General features: G+C 43.4%; 1 protein-coding gene across 4 annotated transcripts in view; it reads right to left on the bottom strand.

Annotated features, from left to right (window-relative positions):
- Positions 1-338: 338 nt before the first annotated feature.
- Positions 339-14564, bottom strand: part of LOC122557087 (sodium- and chloride-dependent neutral and basic amino acid transporter B(0+)-like) — a 119052-nt gene continuing 104826 nt past the window's right edge. The window contains exons 12-16 of one of the 4 annotated variants that reach the window (XR_015758697.1): positions 14246-14355; positions 12905-13075; positions 9422-9529; positions 4968-5094; positions 340-1918 (exon numbers count right to left, since the gene is read on the bottom strand). Coding sequence is in view for 3 of the 4 variants with exons in the window: in XM_087992232.1 (XP_087848358.1) it covers positions 1865-1918; positions 9422-9529; positions 12905-13075; positions 14246-14355 (443 nt within the window). In the remaining variant the exon portion in view is untranslated. Of the gene's footprint in view, positions 1919-4070; positions 5095-9421; positions 9530-12904; positions 13076-14245; positions 14356-14564 lie in introns of those variants that run through there. The other 3 variants (XM_087992232.1, XM_087992233.1, XM_087992231.1) reach the window with 3 other exon arrangements.

Genomic DNA, 14564 nt, shown 5'->3' with positions numbered 1-14564 from the left:
TGAATGGACTGTACCAGTTTAAAGTATGCCATTTAGTATGAAAATGGAACCAGCCACATTTCAAAGATTAATTGAAACACTAATAAAGTAATTTTGGGATTATCCAATTATTACCCTTCAATGTTCTGGTGATTTTGAGTCATGCTTGGGAAGTACATTTGGAGCATCTATCGGAATTGCTCAATCAACTTCAGGAGGCAGACTTGGTGATAAACATGGCTAAGAATATGTTCACAAAAGCTCAAGTCATGTTCCTGTGCCATGTCAATGTATGTAAACAAATGGACATGTGGGATGTGAAAACAAAAGTTATTGGGGAATTTTCCATACGAAGAGGCAAGTATCAGACTAGCTGAGTTTCTACAGCAATTTCTGCTCCAAAGAATTCAGATTGAGAAATAAATAATGAGTCAGATTTAGTTAGCTGCCAAATGAGGTGTGAACAGTTATTTAATAATGGTCATAGTACTCAAGTTCAATGATAAGGTCAAACATGAAACAGCTATGAAAATTCTCAACTGAGGAAGGGCTGATTTTAATAGAATGAGATAGATACTGCAAAGTAAGAAAAGGAAAATTCAATGGATGCTGGAAATCTGAACTAAAAAACAGAAAATGTAAGAAATATTTAACAAATCTGGCAGAGTCTCTGAGACAGCAACAGAATTAATAGCAGCTATTTGTTGTCACAATTATATTTTTATCCTGTATCTATGTGCTGCCGTACAAAGGTCCACACTGGAGAAATATGCAGTGTATCTTCAATCCATCTGAATCCCGAACACAGAACCATTGGGAGGAACCAAGTTATTCCCCTTTTTTACAGCACTAGCTGCCATATTCTAGTAAGTGAAGGGTTTAAATGTCCCAAAGCCTCATTGAAAAGCTACAGAGAGAAAAGAAGTGTATAAGGTGAGTAGGTAGAATGGTAGGTAAATGAGTGTGTGGGATAGGGGGAGGTAAGTGGGTAAGAAAATATACTGCAAAGTTCAAGAAGACAGTGAGTCTAGCTGTGTCAAGAGTCAGGAATCCCATCAGAGTTTTAACACAATATGCTGAGTAGAGGTGGATCATTACACAGAGACTTAAGGATCAGTGCAGCAGAATATTACTTGTAATACACAACGTTGTTTTTCTCACTTGATACATGCCTGAAAAAGGTACTTGAGCCCTTTGCCAGTGTGAAGCAACATTAGCAGCATTACAATATAAGCAACAATAAATCACAACAAGTAGTTCATCTGGGTGCTACTGAATGCTGACAGATGCATAACGAGATGGTTCCAAGCATTGATATTGTTCAAGTTAGTAACCCAACATATTGCAAGAATCACTGACGATTGATATCTGCTGATCTGTCATCGCTGAACAATATATTTGAAATTGAAGCCCTTTCTGAGATGCTGTGCTCTGTTGTCCTCTGTGCTCTCCACAGTCTCCAAAAGAAATCACAACTGACACCATCTGAAACTGTGAAGTCATCTACCAGTCACCAATTGGTCATTTTGAAGTCAGCATCAGCTTCCATCTTGTCACAAAGGTTAGTTATTTTCGTAGTGCCTATTAGTGATTATACATATGTGTTAAATTGCAGACACTATGTCTTTATGATTGAGACGTCATCACAGTGCTAGTGTGGAGTAATGGTGGATAGCATAAGTATTGGTGAGCAGGTTAGATTGCTATCTGGTTCATTTAATGCAATCTGTTTCTGCCATTTAATTGTACTCTCAGTGTTTTTCTCTTCCCTGTATTTTGGATTTCATGACAATACCTCCTCCTTTTCTGTAAGCCAGATATGGGAATCTCCGGACATTGCCCACACCAACTGCAGAACCGATCACTGACAGTCTTCAAGGACCAGTTACCTCGCTCTCCACATTCTCATCACTTTCCTCATAGGATCAATGGTGGCAATCTGGAGAAAAGAGAAGTGATGGCTGATTTAAAAAATTGTTGGATAAACTCAGCAGGTCTGGCAGCATGTGTGGAGAGAAAGTGGAATTAATGTTTCAAATCCAGTGACCCTTCTTCAGAACTGATCGTACCGAGGAACAAACTGTATAAATGCTGATGACAGGGGAGTAAGCTGACCGAGTCCGGAGGGACAGAAAGAAAGTTAGATAAAGGAAGGGTTGATAGTATGGCAGGGAAGGTAAAACACGCTAATGATGGGGCCCATGAGAAAGTGAAAATGGGTCGACTTGGCAGAAAGCAGTCATTTCTTCACCGGGCCTAAGGTAAATAAAGGACATTAGTAGCTCAGTTGGCTGGATGGCTGGTTTGCAATGCAAAGTGATGTCAGCAGCATGCATTCAATTGAGGTTATTATATTGGACTCTCTTTCTCAATCTCTCCCCTCGCCTTAGGTTTGATGACCTTCAGCTTTAACCACCACCAGCATCTCTCTCTAACAACTGGGCAGTCTTATGGCCTGGTAGGACGATGGTGATTTGACATGAAAAAGGTGAAATCTTTGAACTTGATAATGATCCGGAAGGCTGTGAGTTTCCCAAGCAGAAAATGAGATGCTGGTCTTCCAGCTTGTACATAGTCTTGCTGGAGCACAGCAGCAAGCCTGAGACAGAGATCTTGGCCAGGGAACATGGTAGTGTGTTGAACTGGCAGGCAACTAGAAGCTCAGGGTTACTTTACAGAGTGTAGATGTTGCTTGAGGTGGTGACGCACTCTGTGACTTGTCTCCCCCAGTACAGAGGAGATCACATTGTGAACAACGAATACAACAGACTAGATTGAGTGAAGTGTGGGAAATGGGTCAAACATGGCTAAGTGCCCTATTAACTCCAGCTGCATTAGAGAAAAAGGGTGAACATTTCTGAGGTGCCCCTGCATCAAGGTGCCAGCATCAGAATCGGTGGACCAAAGATGGAGTAACTGAGAGAGTGGGATGGAGTCCTTACAGGAAGGAGGGTGTGAGGATGAATAGTCCAGGTAAAGGTGTGAGCCAATGGGTTTGGAATGGATGATGGCTGATTTGACTTTCTCCACCTGGAAACAAAGCAAATGTTATGTTTCCACTCACAGAATAAACAATGTAACAGTTCCCCATTTGCCAGAATCAGTTTGTAAAGTGAACCCTCAAGAAGCTCTGCAATTCGCAACAACTAATACCCCCAAATTAACCGTACCTCACAGGGCTTTACTTGAAGCCACTGATTAATGTTTTGAAAAATACTCAGCATGTGCTTTGGAGCATGTGTTTGAAGATAAGTCTGTGAGAACCCAGATAAAACCAATTCTCTACTGAACCTTTTGGTCACTGCTGAAAGATTCTTCTGTTACAGAGGGTATGCTTAAAGAAGACAGTGTTACAGTACTATGGTTAAATAAGTGACAGAATTCTGAAGTGCAGTGCAAAGTACAGTAACTCTTCCACATTTGAAGTATCTGCAGCTCTGCTTACACAGGTTATGAGGTCTGCAGATGCTGGAGATCAGAGTTGAGTGCGTGTTGCTGGAAAAGCACAGCAGGTCAGGCAGCATCTGAGGAGCAGGAAATTTGACGTTTTGGGACAGAGCCCTTCATCAGGAGAAGGGCTTCCTGATGAAGGGCTCTGGCCCAGAACATCAATTTTTCTGCTCCTTGGATGCTACCTGACCTGTTGTGCTTTTCCAGCAAAACTCTTACACAGGTTATGAGTTTATCTAAGATCCCAGAATATTTAAACTTTTCGTGGATTCAGTATTCCAATTGGCCGCTGTGTACATCATTGTCTGAGCATTCAGTATCAAAGTGCATTTACAGTTTTGACTGCAGATCAATTTTTAAAGGGGACAGTACATTACAGCTGTACATATCAGAAAACAAGGCAAAGCCAAACCCTCCATGCATTCACTAAAATATGATGTGAAGGAGCCAGTGTTGGACTGGGGTGGACAAAGTTAAATATCACACAACATCAGGTTATAGTCCTACACGTTTATTTGGAAGCACTAGCTTTCAAAGCACTGCTTCTTCAATAGGTTCCTGATAAATGAACAGCTCTCCGAAAGCTAGTGCTTCCAAATAAACCTGTTGGACTGTAATGTGGTGTTGTGTGACTTTTAACTTTGTTCACTAAAATAATGGAAGTTGCTCCTGAAACTGATAAACAATCTCCTAGACAATTTGAGTTCCTTACAACTACTGCAGATAGACTTTTTCTGCTCTATTTATATAGTAATTATAGTCTGAATTTTAACTTTTTGACTGTTTCCTGTCTGTGATGCCAATAGTAAATTGAGAATCTGGAAGTGTTAGTAATTTACTTTTTCACAGCATTTTGACCTCAACATTGTATCTGCATCAATCTTCTGAGTTTCCTGACTCACTGCTGTGAAGTGATATGATAACGACTGTATCAGTCTGTTTCAGCTCCATTGGTTAATGGAGCTCTATGTGGATCAAAATTGAAAAATTACAGATAAGTTTTGACATAATCTTGACTTGCACAGATGGAGGCTCAGTGTACCATGGTAGCAGTGTACCATGATGTGTCCAGACGCTAAGCTATAGATTCTTTCATGGTATGTGGGCATAACTGTCAAGACCAGCAATTGTTGTTCATCCCTGTTGCCCTTGAAGTGAGTGCTTGGCTAGAAAAGTTTGGAGCTGGTTATGAACTAATCAACTACATGGTTGGAGAACTGGGCTCATACATAGGACAGACTCAGTAAAGACAGCAAATTATTTTCCTGAAGAACATTAGTGAGTCAAATGTGTTTTTGTAACAATCGACAATAGTCACTGAGACTAACTCGGTATGTGAGATCTATCAATTAAACTTATCTGATGGTAGGATGTGAATCCCAGAGGATTAGCCAGTTCTCTGTATTACTATTCTAATGTCATTACCACTATCTCCCCTTAACTTACTCTCTTTTATTCATTTCCTTCATCATTGAATACTGTTAAACCAGATTTTACTTTACAAAATGAACAGTAAAATTACTCCTGATTTTACTTACAAAGGCCACCGCCCATCTCACACTTGCTCCATTTCCCATTTCATGAACTGATGCTTCCTCTGTGGTGTTCATCCTTGAATTTTCTAAAAACTCACCCCTCTCATGCAGCTTTTCAACCCCTGGTCAGCTTGAGGTTAAAAATAGAGAAATAAAAAGGGTGCAGGCACATGGGGAGGTAAAATAAAAGCATTTCCTTTACCTCTCACCAAACTCTCAGAGTTTCTATTCTGCGTCATTCCATTAACTACCCTTACTCGATTGGATTTCAGATCAATCTCTTATCAAGCAGTTAAGCAAACCAGTTAAGTCACAAACTCAGAGTGGCACAGCTTGGAAACAGATCCTCGGGTCCAACCAGTCCATTACTTAATTGGCTGATCTCACTTGGCATGCAGCAGTGGCGTTAACTGACATTATTAGTCCTGCCTTGGTTGAATGGAAGAGCAGATTCAATGGGCTGAATGGCCTAATTCTGCTTCCCATATCTTATGGTCTTATTGCCATCTCTAAGAGATTTCAGATTTAAACCATTACCTTTAAGTTCTAAATTCCAGGTAAGCTTTGCGCTTTGCGCCACAACACCAGTCTGTGGTAAACAGCACTGACTCACATTGAGCTACTGTCTGTCATTGAAATATGATGTCTTGGAATCCTTGCTTCATCTTCTAAATTTTGCTTCATCTCCTGCATGCCCTTCCAGATTGCCACAGGAGTTGGTGCTCAGGTCGATGAAGGAGGTCACTCACACTGAGGAAACAGCATCACAGGACTCCTGCACACCATCCACCACCTCAGAAACACACAGCTCAGTGAGACCAACAAGGAAAGGTGTTGGCTTATGATCTGGTGAGTCATGCATCACAAGTGAGCAAGAGGGTGTGTTGGACATAAAGACAGTAGTGGGAGTCCGTATTAGATGGTCTGGGCCTTTCCAGCCTCTACACAGTCAGTGTAGATGCCAGAGACTGACTTGAAGTTCTGTCAACTTTTCTGGCAGCACTTTTCACTACCAGAGAGATTGAAAGAGTTCATCCCTGGATTGACTGGTATAATGTCTCAGGCATTAACACTGATGGATAGAGAGTTAACCTGCAATGGAACATCCAACAGGTAACTGAGAATATACTGGCTTTCACTAATGATCTGAGTACTCAGACTGCCACCTTGGAGAAATGAGAGAAACCTTAATTTTGACACTGAATGTCACAACAAAATGCAGCAAATATCCTTGAGTCTCGTTGAGGAGAGTGACACAGCTTGGACCGTGCATTTGTCACCTATCGCTGGCTTCCACCAGGTGCATGATGCCAAACATAACATTGAGAGGGCCCCATCACCCAACCTGCAGAGTTCACCAACCCAGAGTCCATCAAGGTCCAGCTCCGTTGTGACCACAGCTGCCAGATCCTGGAGGTGCAAGCTAGATAACATGGAACCGCCATGATGTACACATACCAGAGAACTCACAGGTTCCTGGTTCATTCCTCAGGTAATGCAGTGATGGATGCTGGGAAAGAAGGCTGACCACTTCCAACCATGGCTCTGGGCATCTTTATTCAACCGTCACACTGATGCACAATGGAGATACAAAGCTGGTCATTCTTCTACCAGGGCCGAGTGGAACAGACAATAGGCCTCCCCATGCTAAGGTTTTCATGATTGGAAGACTCTGGTGGAGAACTGCAGGATAGCCCAGAAAGGGTTGGATGCTGCATCATTGTGGTATATGATACCTTTCACAACTGCAGGTCACAAAGTGGGGATTGTCCTGGATACAACAGAGCCTACAGAGCAACTTTCTGGTGGTTAAATTGACAATCAGGACCATCCAAGAGACAATAACAGAGCTATGCCCCATCAAGCCCAAAGGGCCAGACAGAACCTGACCAAAACTTACTTCCAGGAATAATGAGCTGGGCTTGGACATCCTCGCAATGTATAACTTCCTCTAGGCTATATAATAGACAGCTCCTGGGATTGGCCCACAGGAGTGGCATGGTGGCTCAGTGGTTAACACTGCTGCCTCACAGCACCAGGGATCTGGGTTCCATTTCAACCTTAGGTGATAGCCCTGTGTGGAGTTTGCATGTTGTGCCTGTGTCTGCATTGGTTTCCTCAGGATACGCTGGTTTCCTCCAACAGTCCAGAGATGTTAGGAGGTTAGGCCATGCTAAACTGTCCTGTAGTGTCCAGGGATGTATGGGCTAGGGTGGATTAGCCATGGGAAATGTTGCATTACAGGGATAGGCTTGGCTCTGGATGGGATGCTGTTTGGAAGATAAGTTTGGGCTGAATGGTCTCTTTCTGCACTGGAGAGATTCTCTGATGTGGACTTGGTTATTTCTGCAGTCCTTGAATTTTTCTGTTGCTGAATATCCAACTGACCGTGTGTGGTTTCTTCAAAGGACCCTACTTTAAAGTATCTGTACATTACAGATCCATCTCACCGTTCAGGAGAAAGCAGCAGGCAGTGATGAGGGGGCATGAACATCACAAGATACTGAGGTTGGGTGGATTTTAAGGTTTCAGTCAGCAAATGGCCTCTATGTGTCTCTCAGTCCCTCATGCTGGTTACAATTCTGATGAAGGGTGACCAGACTGGAAATGTTAAATCTGTTTTCTCCCCATAGATGCTGCCAAACCTAATGAGTCTCTTCAGCATTTTCTGTTTTTGTCTCATGATAAGGCAGCATGTTGGGAATAATTCGGAGGCCCACCTTCTTTTTAACCTTCAATATTACGATTCGATGTTACAGAATTCATGTAGTCTGCTCAATTAAGCATCTGAAAGAACAGCATTTAACCAGTGAAAGGCAGGGCTTTGTGCATGGCTCACTGTGTCCGAGGAGAGAGTGGAGATGTGAACTGCCCGTTATCCATCTCCCAGCCTTGGGTGGCAGTGCATTCTCTCAAAAAGCTGAAAGATCATCCAAAGCATTGCCTGCAAAGATCCCATCCTCTCAGTCACAAGGGGCATGTAAGTGTGGGTGATCTGTGCAGGGTGGGTCCTACCATCATCACTGCACATTGCTCAAAACCTCAGTGTTGTCCAAATTAAAGTCAACCTTGGCTGCAGTCAGCAAAGATCCATGAAGTCTGAGACTACCACTCGGATGAGGAAGGGGGAGCTGCTTGTAAACGATGAGCATTGCTGGGCCATTCCAACCTTTGTCATCCTTAGGATGTCTGACCTCTCAAATGGGTATGAATTAACCAGATCCAACAACAACAATGACACCAGAGCAGACATTTTAAGAGAGTGTGAATGAACATTTATTTATAACAGCGCAGAAGTACTTTCAAGGATGTGTCACCAGTAGCATCAAAGTGCACTTAGTCAGATATTTCTTTCCTTGGGTCACCATGCTGAATCCTCCTGAAGCTACAGAGGAAGGTAGCAATTCTCCCAGTCAGATATTTGATTTGCTGATGAATAGGAAGCTGGACAGATTTGGGGCAAGAGCAGATGATCTCACAATTGAAGACACAGTCAGGGTCACACAGCTCTTTGTGGTGTCCAACAGCTTCAACACGAGTGAGCAGGCAGCATCATGATAGAACATCTAAGTGGGGTAAGTCTACCAGGATATACTGGAAGGAGATAGATTCAAAGAGCTGATTTCAAACATGATTCACTTCAGAGAGAGAGAAAGAAAGAGCCATCAGCAGTTAACTTGAAAAGAATTGATGTCCACACAATATTGGAGTCTGAAAGAGTGAGCTCCACAAGGAGTTTAGATCACAGTAAGCAGAAAACAAATTGTCAGTTTAATACAGTTTTTTTTAATATTCATTTGTAGTGATGGGTGTCACTGGCTGGCCAGCATGTATTGCCTGTTCCTAGATGCCTTTGAGAAGATGGTGATGAGCTGCCTTCTTGATCCGCTGAAGTCCACCTGCTGGGTATTGATCCACAATGCCCTCAGGGAGGGAATTCCAAGATTTTGACCCAGTGACATAGAAAATATATTTCCAAGTCAGGATGGTGAGTGAACTCGAAGATGGTGGTGTTCCCACATGTCTGCTGCCCTTGCCCTTCTAAATGGTAATGGTTGTGGGTTTGGAAGATGCTGTCTGAGGATCTTTGGTGAATCCTGCAGTGTGTCTTGTATCTAATACACACTGCCGCTCCTGAGCCTTGGTGGTGGAGCGAGTGGATGCTTCTGAGTGTAGTGTTGTTTCACAGGAATAGATCGAGAACCCAAGGTTGAGTTAGAGCCAAATGAACAAAACTGAGAAGAAGACGCAGTCAGCTGGACAGAACCCAAACAGATTTAACCAGAAAACTAAAGATGGACAGCAGACTAAAAAAGTGAAACCGTATTTGGGATCCCCACTGAAACAACAATGGGAAGTACATTAGAATAGTGGTTGATTTTAGGACAATTGTTTACCCACTGAAAATAAATTTTTACTCTAAAATTTCACATTTAGGGTGTCGCTAGAAGCTGTACCCCATAAGAAGTGTCTCTTGAATCAGGCCTTTTCCTGTATCTTTCCCCTCTGTGTTGTTCCAAGTACGGACCCCAATCAGGGGCTGGTGCACAAGCTGCAGATATCTTCTGTGAAGGAAAAAGCAAAATGTTACATTTCTCCCGGATTTTAACCAGGTGCGTAGCCTCTAACTGGGGGAATTGGAAACAAAATCCTGCTTCTTATGAATTAATCCTGATTTTAATGTAATGAGGAAATCACATTTGGAAGTCCAAGTGGTCCCATTGTTTCAGTGCTGGGCTTTGTCATGATGGTTTAATTCATCCCTGCTCCAGGATTCCTGACCAGTCCCGCAGTCCTAGTGACAGCTTCTACCTGTTCATGAAATGCTCTATATTTAAAAGAAGTTTTAAAAGTGTGGTGCTGGAAAAGCACAGCAGGCCAGGCAGCGTCCGAGGAGCAGGAGAACCGACGATTCAGGCATAAGCCCTTCTTCAGGAATGAGGCTGGTGTGCCAAGTGGGCTGAGATAAAAGGTAAGGGGTGGGGAGGCTGGGAGAGGCACTGGGAATATGATAGGTGGAAGGAGGTGAGGGTGATAGGCCGGAGAGGGGGTGGGGGTGGAGAGGTTGGGAAGAAGATTGCAGGTCAAGAGGGCGTGAAGTTGGAGAAATCTACATTTATCACCTGCACCTCCACACACATCATTTACTGTATCCGCTGCACCCGATGTGGTCTCCTCTACATTGGGGAGACAGGCCGCCTACTTGCGGAACGTTTCAGGGAACATCTCTGGGACACCCGCACCAACCAATCAACCGCCCCATGGCTGAACGCTTTAACTCCCCCTCCCACTCCGCCAAGGACATGCAGGTCCTAGGCCTCCTCCATCGCCAGAGCCAGACCCTGGCCACACGACGCCTGGAGGAAGAGCGCCTTATCTTCCGCCTAGGAACCCTCCAACCACACGGGATGAATGCAGATTTCTCCAGCTTCCTCATTTCCCCTCCCCCCACCTTATCTCAGTCCCAACCCCTGGATTCAGCACCGCCCTCTTGACCTGCAATCTTCTTCCCAACGTCTCTGCTCCCACCACCTCTCCGGCCTATCAGCCTCACCTCCTTCCACCTATCATATTCCCAGCGCACCCCCCCCCTTTTATCTCAGCCCGCTTGGCACACCAGCCTCATTCCTGAAGAAGGACTTTTACCAAAAGCGTCAATTCTCCTGCTCCTCGGATGCTGCCTGGCCTGCTGCGCTTTTCCAGCACCACATTTTTCAACTCTGATCTCCAGCATCCTCACTTTCTCCTATATTTAAAAGGACCCAAGCAGCAGTTGGAATGGCTGTGTCCTAGTTTCCTTGGGAAAACGGAAGAATGATGGCATAAAGATATGAGAAGGCTGCCTTCAAACCCCAGTCCCAACCCTCAATCCCACCCCTTTCTGACTCATTTCCCAACATTCGAGGTGATGGGGGCTAGAAGGGAGGGATTGCTCCCCATGGAGAGAGCAAGGGGCCAGCTGCCTTGTTGTGGCTGGAGTTTGCAGAAGCAGTGAGCAGCAGTAGGACACTCCTGAGCACATGGAGACAGCCCCCAGGTGGTTTAAACTCCTAGAAAGGACAGGAAAAGTAAAGCACAAAGCACCTACAGGTGATAGTCCCAACTTTCTGTCTACGTCAGTGCTCCCCCGCACAGCACAGTCAGAACAAATTCCTCTGCACCTCCACTCTTACAGTCTCGTCTGAACATTGTTGCAATGGGGAGGGAAAGTTCATTAAATATATAAAATGTAGTTTGTAAAACAATATCTCAGCAAACCAGTTGGGAAACAGCTTGCACTGAATCTAAGACTTTGTGATCAGAAGAATTTAACTGTAACATTGTGGGACAGGAGCTTTAATGGAGGAATGACTGCAGTATCTTGAATTTCTCTATTTCATATTGTCAGCACTTTACTAGAGGACAGGAGTCTTAAATCCAAACAAATGGAAGATAACAGTAGGTCAAAGGAGCCGTACAAATTGATCTGTTGCGAAGAAGGCTGGTAGGCCGAAGGCCTCAGAGGATGCTAAGTCAGACAATTGGGAGTAAGAGATTGGTCGGGAAGGTAACCAGCAAGACATATGAAAATGACTGAAGTTTTTCTCTGGATATGACAAACAGGGAATAATTTTTGAAAGTTAACATAGGCACATTATGGACAGAGTCGAGATTAGAGTGGTGCTGGAAAAGCACAGCAGGTCATCTGGCAAAGTTCGGGCAAAAGCCCTTCATCAAGATGAGGAGATGCCTGATGAAGAGCTTTTACCCGAAATGTCGATTTTCCTGCTCCTCAGATGCTCCCTGCCTTGCTGTGCTTTTCCAGCACCACTCTAATCTTGACTCTGATCTCCAGCATCTGCCGTATTCACTTTTGCATTACAGACAGAGACAAGTGTTACAATGGGCCATGAGGAAACCTCAAAGAGCTTAAACAAATATTTTGCATACTTTAACACAATAGAAAATATAAGAAATGCTTCTGGACATGATGAGGAACCAAGGGTTAAACTTTGCCACGAATATATGTGTATCTCAATGCTGGGCTAAACTCAGATACAAAAAAGGAGGCAGCTATCCTGCTCCGGGTGCTCGCCTTGGTGAGATGTACAGCCATTCAACTTCATGCTTGACTTTGGTGGGTACAGTGTACAGTATGAGAAAACAAGACCATAGGCACTTCTCCCCAACAGTGAAGGACAATTGTTTCCATACAGTTTAAGGATAGCTACACCACAAACATGGCATAAGGTCAGGAGGCAGGATCTCCATGAATAATCAGAATGGGTACAGATTTGTTTGAGCCTTTGCTATTGGTTTCATTCTGTGCCATGCTCTGGTTGTCTAATCAATCTAACTGACGTATTCCTCCAACCCCAGAAATAAATAACTCATTTAAATTCTCAGGCAGTATGAAGGTCTTGTGTTACCTGAATGAAAGCAACAACGTGGGTTGGTCACACCTTGCTTGTTTTCAGCCCATTACAATATTATCCCGCTCAATTTGCATGCATTGACAATATTTAAATAATGGAATGAATATAGATTCAGCACACAAAAGCGTAACATAAATAGTTGTTTATTTATTTTCTCAAATTTTCTGCTGACTTGCTGAAGGAGCAGTGTAAATTGGGAGACTAATCCATAAGAACAGAAGAACCAGGAATGGATTATTCAGCTCCTGAAGCCTGCTCCATCATTTAATATGATCATGGCTGATCTCATCTCTGTCTCAACTCCACTTTCCTGCCCACTCCCCATCAACTTTAATACTCAATACCTCAGCATCCACCACACACTGAATTCCACAGATTTATGACTCTTTAACAAAAGTAATTTCTCCTCATCTCTGTTGTAAATCATCTAATCCTTATCCTGAAACTATGAACCCTCATTAGATTGCCCCACATGAGGAAATATCTCTGTAAACCTCACTGAAATTTATCAACATGTTTCTTTACCTGCCACAAGGTGGAGCCCTCAGCTTGGACAACTCTCACTACGGCCACAATAGGGATCCACATTATACAGACGATGGTCATACACCAGCCCACTGCTATTGCCCAGACAGGGTATTCAACAGGTCCATATTTTGGTGAGGTAAACGTTGTCAAGGACCAGAACAAGAGAACCTGTTTAGAATGATTGCACAGAACAAAATCATAAGCTAAATGAGATTGATTCTCTCACCTTGATTGTTGAACAATACTGAAAATAAAACATTATAAAATTACATAAGAACATACAACTCAAAAATGGGCCATTCAGCCCAACAGATCGATGCCCAGGAGAGTGTTTAAGTTCCAAGCAATCTCCCACTTCTTTCATTTAACTATCTGTATAAGTTTTCATCCTTTCTCGCTCATGTAACAATCTGGCTTCCCTTTAAATGTTTGCTATTTGCCTGAACAGCTCCTCATGTTAGCACATTGCACATTCTATTTGTTCCTTGATTAAAGAGTTTTATCCTGAATTTTTTCCTTGCTTTATAAATGACTCATGTATTTGTGCCCCCTGTGGGTACACCACACATCCTAAGCTGTCTAAGACTGTAGAAAATACAATTGATCTCCAAGATATCACACCGCTTAGAAATGCAGCATTTTGCTTATGAACTCCCCCTTGCCATTTGGACTGCCTCTTACTACACAATGCCCTGGTTAACAACTTGGCTATTCAGCAAATAATCTTTATCCCATCATCACAGGTAGCAAGTACTTGTTGGATAGCATTCCTATCTGTGGAAGCTCCTTGACTACCTCTATCGTAACTTCCCTCTATTGTACTCAGTAACACATTCCACTCCCTGATTCTCTGCTTTCCTCTGAGTTGTGACTGACTCTGGAGAAAACTGACTATTCCTCATAATGCCTCACACAGAGGAGTGTCCATACTACTGAAGTGGACAGCCACAGTAAAGATATGTTACTGAGGTATGGAAATGTAGGAAGCCTTGTTGTCTACGAATTTCTGCTGAAAATGTGTTTCTGGAAAAGCGCAGCAGGTCAGGCAGCATCCAAGGAACAGGAGAATCGACGTTTCGGGCATAAGCCCTACTTCAGGGCTTATGCCCGAAACGGCGATTCTCCTGTTCCTTGGATGCTGCCTGACCTGCTGCGCTTTTCCAGCAACACATTTTCAGCTCGGATTCCCAGCATCTGCAGTCCTCACTTTCTCGAACGTCTACGAATTTCAACCAACCACAGTTCCAAACCTCTGCCAATGCTAAAGTTTCTAATTGACATTTATTTGATATTTTAATCAGTCATAATTTATTTAGTAATAATGTAACATCTCCTTACCACCATCAAACACGGGGTGATAAGAAACCAACAAACTCTCCACCAGAGCCAGAAAAGCCAATTCCTTTCCCCAATCATCATCTCAATGTCCTTGATGAATCGGTTTGTCCCTGTGAACAAGGAAGCAGAGAGACACCATCACTCGCTCTGTCCTGTCTTCAGGGTGGCTTGTTTACTGTTGAAGTTTATCTTGTACAGGGTGTCACTGATGAACAGGTTAAACCAGAGAAGAGATTGCTCAGGATTTCAAACCAGGGGAGTAACTTGTTCCCTGTCACCAACCCAATTATCGTGAAAATAAAATGTTTGTATACACCCT

The sequence above is a fragment of the Chiloscyllium plagiosum genome, unplaced genomic scaffold (assembly GCF_037043375.1).
Source record: "Chiloscyllium plagiosum isolate Xiang-an unplaced genomic scaffold, Cpla_swu_hap1 HiC_scaffold_11, whole genome shotgun sequence".
Taxonomy (NCBI): Eukaryota; Metazoa; Chordata; class Chondrichthyes; order Orectolobiformes; family Hemiscylliidae; genus Chiloscyllium; species Chiloscyllium plagiosum.
Note: the sequence above shows the minus strand (reverse complement) of the source record. Positions and strands in the feature narration are given on the sequence as shown.